We start from the raw sequence: 6,000 nt of genomic DNA, 5'->3' as shown, positions 1-6,000 counted from the left end.
CGCGCGCGCGCGCGCGATGCAGGGGCGCGCACGTGAGAGGAGACGTGGAGAAAAGAAAGAGTCGTCGCTTCTTAAAGTTAGCAGAGAACATAATACATTTATATAAATACAGGTTATATTCCTGAGAATTTAATGGAGTCGGCCCATCAATCACTCGGCTGTTTCCACGCGCCAGCTTAGCCTCGTCCTCATTGTTTTGACAGGGCTGAATTAAAGGACCGCGCCAGGTGTAATTAGCGATCGATCCGGAAAGAAGAAAAAAAGCAACGCTCTCTCCCTCTCTCTCTCTTTCTCATTTTTCCTCGTGCTCTGCCTTCCGTTACTCCATTAACCGCGTCTCTGACGTCACAGGGCGATTAACGTTTCTTATTGGTCCCGCGAGCAGATGGAGGAGTCCTAATGAGCTGGCTCGCGGAGAGAAAGAGCTGGGTTGACATCTCGGCTGGACCGTAAACGCGACATACCTCGTATAGCCCGGTCTCCGCCGCTCCTCTACAGACCGTACCGTGGCCGCGGGAGACGGTCCGTCCGCCTGGGTTCCCTTCTCTCCCCCCTCCGCCTTCACCTCCTCTTCCTCCTCGCAGCTTCTTCCTCCTCTCCCAGACTTTTTTTTTCTTGACTGCATGTTCAGCCACACTGCCTCCCTCTGCATCTTCACTTCGGCCCCGCCGCAGCCCGGGCGAGCATGGACAGTCGGGTACTCGAGCATCCTCACGCCCAGTTCGGAGGCTCCTTGGGCGGGCTGGTGGGCTTCCCGTACGCGCTCGGCCCCCATCACCACCACCACCATCACCAGCACGTCTACGCGAGCGGACACCAGCTGCAGTCCGCGGCCGCTGGCCCCTTCTCTATAGACGGATTACTTAACGGCTCCTGCTCGGCCTCGGTGGTCAACTCCAACCCGCTGCTCTCCCCCGACAGCCAGCAGTTCAAACTCTCAGGTAGGCCTGGCTCTTTATGTCTCATAACATACCTGTGTGGAGACAATGTATTGTTACAGCGAGTGTAACAGAAGTAGGCTTGCTTTGTGTCCAAATAAGATAATTTTAGTGAACTTTGAGGCTAAATTAAACATTTTTAAAGGTTTTGGAGACTTCAGTTCTAAACTAGAAACTCAGTCTGCAGGGATAACCATGTTGTTTAAAAGTTTTGGAGCTTGATGAATTTAAAATGAAAATAAAGAAGTTTATGCGCAGGCTCATTTTAACAACTTTAACACCTGCACTTGAGGTTAAGATAAAGGTAACAATTCTCCTTAACCTCACTCAGACTGGTATTGTGAGCTGGTTGTTGAGTATTAAATGGTCAAAACTAATTTTTGCAGTTTCTGGGAATGCTTTAAAATATCAAATATGGCAGTAAGGTGTGTTTCCTTTGGACCAAAATTTTGTGACCTGATTTATCTGAATTCAAGAGCAACAAAATTATTAAAAAGCAAGTTGTGCTGTGACAGAGGTAAGTTTCACATTAAACTGGTGCTTTACAAGTAAATCCTGCCATGACAGTCCCCTCTCTCTCCTCTCTCTCACTCACACACACACACACACACACACACACACACACACACACACACATACATATAAACACACACTTGTACAAACACACACACGTCGACTAATGCAGATTCTGGGGACCCGGATAAGGACAGTCCCGGTTGTAAACGGAGACGCACGAGGACGAATTTCACCGGGTGGCAGCTGGAGGAGCTCGAGAAGGCTTTCAACGAGAGTCACTATCCGGATGTGTTCATGCGGGAGGCGCTCGCGCTCAGGCTTGACCTCGTGGAGTCCAGGGTTCAGGTAAAGACACACGAGTCACATATTTTCAGGAGCATCAATTCATTTATTAAGTTGATTGAGGAAAACAGATAGGTGTGGGTTGTTGTTTTTTTTTAAAAAAAACCCAAACATTTCTATCTTACTCGCGTTTTAAAATCTATCAAACATTAAAAATAAACTGTCAGAGGGGCGTTTGTTTTGTGAAGGCCTCCCCCATACTGGGATAGCTATTTGTCAATTATCAAGGCATCAATAAAGGGTCTCTTTTGAATTATGCATGGAGGCAACCTATTGATTTATGGGTTAATAAAAACAAGGCTATTTACTGAGCAAACCAAGGGGTTAAAATGGTAACTAGTATTCTTCCCTTTCCTCCAGTTATAGGCTAATATATAATTTCTAATTATGCCACAGTTTATTCACGATTTTACACTTATTTTTAATCTATTAATTTTTTTTAGGTGGCTCAGTTTAAAGAACATTAAAGCTAAATCTGTTATTATCCTATTGTTATTATTATTATTATTATTATTATTATTATTATTATTATTAATAATAATAATAATAATAATAATAAAGACAAAACACAGAAAGAAATAGCAACTGTATGATAATTTAAGATTATGCTATTTTGTAGTGGTAGAAATTTAATAAAAACACTATTTACACTGTAAATTATTAATAATAATAATAATAATATATAATACTATATATAATAATAATAATAATAATAATAATAATATAATAATAATAATAATAATAAATTATTATTATTATATATTATTATTATTATTCAACAATATGCAAGAACTTAAGGTGATGTCTTTCTCAGGAATAAAATACAAAATAACCTACTTATAATTTTGTTAAAGGTGACGCTCATTTCATCATTAGGTGCTTATTTAATTTGCTAATAATAGCCTAATAGCATAACAGCAATAACAGTGGCATGATAATACTAATAATAACAATAATGATAATAATAATAATACAAGAAAGACATATAGGTTTTTGTACGTATTATTTGCTCAGCAAAGGAGCTGAGTATCCATTTATGACACTCTGTGTAATTTAACGTATATCCATGTATTTTCAAATGAGCCACATATAATTCGCACGCACGGTTGGATGCAGTAAAAGCGGGACAGAAGCAGGGCTCTCCGTTGCTGTATGTTGTTTGGGGATTTCGCTCCTAAACCTCAGATTATTGTTCCCTCAAGCTGCTTAACGCTCCTTTATCACCAGGTTTGCGGGGGAAAGATATAACCAACATTAACAATTCATAAGAAGCGCCATTGTCGCACATGATGTTGGTGTCCCGTCCTTATTATGCAATGTACGCGGATCCTACTTCTGCATGCTAAACTCCTGGCGTTATCAGCGCCGAACATACGGCCCTGAGCGCGCCCAGAGGCCGGGCAGTGAGGGCTCTCAGGCGGGGGAAGCTCCCTGGTTTGGCTCGGTATGGAGGGCGGAGAGCCGGGGATTGCCGTGCAAGTGTTAAGCCCCACATGAGCGGAGGGCTGGGTGTGAAAGAACTACAGAGACGGGATATGGCCGATTTAGCCACGGTGCAATTAATTGGCGGAGTTACCCATTACACAGACTCATTGGTAATTAACACCGGCACATCTGTGCATCTGCTGGTCCACCGCTGTGACCTATTAACCTAATGTACTCTTTAGACGCTTAAAGCTGCAGTAAACAAAGACACAGACAGGCAGAGATGGAGAGGACAGTGCTTTCACTTGTTTCAGGGCTTTGTGGAATTTGTTTGGATTTGTAGGCAATATGGTTTTGTCCTTACCATCTGATAACCACTGTGACACTGATTTATCACTATTGTCATGGCAGGTGTGAGGTCTGGTGTTGTTTAAACACACATCAGAAGGAGCATTTTGGCAAATGTATTCATTTTCTTGAGAGGGATAAATTATTTGGAACACCTACATCCAAGATACAGAAATGACCACATACTATAATCAAATCATTTTGGATACACTCTCGAACAGTGAACATTATAGTGTACATACAGGAAGTACTTATTGCACGGATACTGGACTGAATTGCATCAGATTGTGGAGGTGGTCATGTTAATGGCATACAAGTTGTAGTCTTATAAGTCCGGCCTAAAATAACTGAATGTGCTGTTTTATAAATCTTGTGTAACCATTGTTGTCCAAAGTGATGCTGCGACTAACAAATATGTTGTCGAGTTTAATCGATGCTTCGTTTTTATGATAATTTAGTCTTTAAAATGTCAGAAAAATTCTCCAAAGCTCAAGATAATGTCTTTAAATTGCTTTTTCTTTTCCAACCAATGTTACAAAACGCAGAGATATTTAATTTACAATCATGCAAATCAGGAAAATCAGAAGAATCTAAAACAAGCACATTTCTGGCATTTCTCTTATATAACTGATTTGATAATTGGCAAAATTGTTGACACAAAATTATTTGATAATGGACCAATCCATTAATCAACTAATTCCAGAACAAATAAAACTATAAAACCATTAATTTGAATATAATGAACCAATATAAAGATGATGTTTAACAGATACTCTCAAACAGTGATCATCTCCTGTGTCAGTTCTCCACCTGTGTATTTCATGTGTGTGTGTTTTGGTTCATAGGTTTGGTTCCAAAACCGACGAGCTAAATGGAGAAAAAAGGAGAACACAAAGAAAGGGCCGGGGCGGCCTGCTCACAACTCCCACCCAACCACGTGCAGTGGCGAGCCCATGGACCCTGAGGAGATCGCACGCAGGGACCGAGAGCGGGCCGAGAAGAAGAAACGGAAGCAGGAGAGGAAGCTGCTGAAGTCACAGAACAAACTTCTCGCAGGTGACAGCTTCCACACGCCTGGAGGTTCAGAGAGCGACAGCGGGGTCTCCCAGTTCACCGACAATGAGCAGCAGTCTTCGAGCGTTTCTGGGACTATTCACATTGAACTGCCAGCATCAAAGGGTGCAGGAGGACACCAAACTGAATCCAGCTGTGACCAAACACGACACGACTTCAGCCAACTACAAAACCACCAAAACCAAAGAACCACAGGAGAAGCGGAGCAGGTTTCTCCAGGCAGCACGCACAGCTCCAGTCCAGGAGGCCCGAGGTCCTCGACCCTGCAGAAACGCAACCCTTTCAGCGTGGAGAGCCTCCTCTCTGATGCCACGCCTCGACGGAAATCCCAGCTGGACTTCCCCTCATTGCCCAGTCAGAGGACACTGGTGGGTAAAGGTCACTTCTTGCTTTACCCCATTACCCATCAGCCCTTGGGCTTTCTAGTGCCCCAAACAGCCCTGAAGGCCTCACCCTGTCAGGACAACAGCATTAACAGGCTCAGCCTGGGACAGAGGTGTGTGCCAAGTGAAGGGAGCCCTGCCCCCTCTGAACTCTCCAGCTTTGTCACTAAGCCTCTAAACTCAGATCATATGGAGCATAACACGCAGCATCACCACAATCACATTAGCAATAGAGTGGATGGAACAGACATGGAGGAGTGTGGTGGTGGTGACTGCAGCAATGGAAGATTCCCCGTTTCTCCTCCAGCAAACAGTGTGGCTCAGACGGCTGCGGCCAGGCTGAGCTCAACACAGTCCAGTGACAGTGGCGAGGAGAGGAGTTTGAAAGTTCTAACGGAGGCAGTGACCAACGGTTGCCAAGCTGCCGAGCCGTGTGCTAAAGAGAAGGGTGCAAGAGAGGAGCGAGCGTCTCCAGACCTCTCCGAGTGTCTCAAGGCAAACACAGACTGTCAAGAAACACCCGGAACAGATGGAGAGGATGTCGATATGGACTAACACTTGCAAGGAGCAAACATAAACAAAGGACCAGGAACACTGCTCAGACTATTCAAACATTCCCAAAGCTCTGCTGAGACACTCGAAAAACATATCAGGAATCAGGAGACTTAATTCTCATCTATTTTTTAATCATAACGTGTGATCAATCCAGATGGCCCCCAAAAGCTGTGGCTGTCCTCACATTCAGGCTTTAGGCCTACACACCTTTAGAAGCAGGTTCTTTCTCTCTTTTTTGGTGACCAACTTGTAACAAAAACTAGGCTACAATAAACATCTTACACACAACAAAAATCCTCAGATATTGTAAAAACGAGAAAATGATATTTATATGTAAACATTTTGATAAATAAAGTTATTGTTTAAATTGAATCACTGTCTTTCCAGGGCGATGTTGAAGTGGGGGGGTGGAGGTAAAG

At 43.4% G+C, this 6,000-nt stretch overlaps 1 protein-coding gene across 1 annotated transcript; it reads left to right on the top strand.

Annotated features, from left to right (window-relative positions):
• Positions 1–402: 402 nt before the first annotated feature.
• LOC125885704 (homeobox protein unc-4 homolog) lies at positions 403–5,966 on the top strand. The gene is made up of 3 exons (XM_049571423.1): positions 403–941; positions 1,624–1,799; positions 4,415–5,966. The coding sequence occupies exons 1-3, from the start codon at positions 686–688 to the stop codon at positions 5,579–5,581; spliced, it is 1,599 nt and encodes a 532-aa protein (XP_049427380.1). The 5' UTR covers positions 403–685; the 3' UTR covers positions 5,582–5,966.
• The last annotated feature ends 34 nt before the right edge of the window (positions 5,967–6,000 follow it).

The sequence above is a fragment of the Epinephelus fuscoguttatus genome, linkage group LG3, assembly GCF_011397635.1.
Source record: "Epinephelus fuscoguttatus linkage group LG3, E.fuscoguttatus.final_Chr_v1".
NCBI lineage: Eukaryota > Metazoa > Chordata > Actinopteri > Perciformes > Serranidae > Epinephelus > Epinephelus fuscoguttatus.
This window is presented reverse-complemented; position numbering and strand designations above follow the sequence as displayed.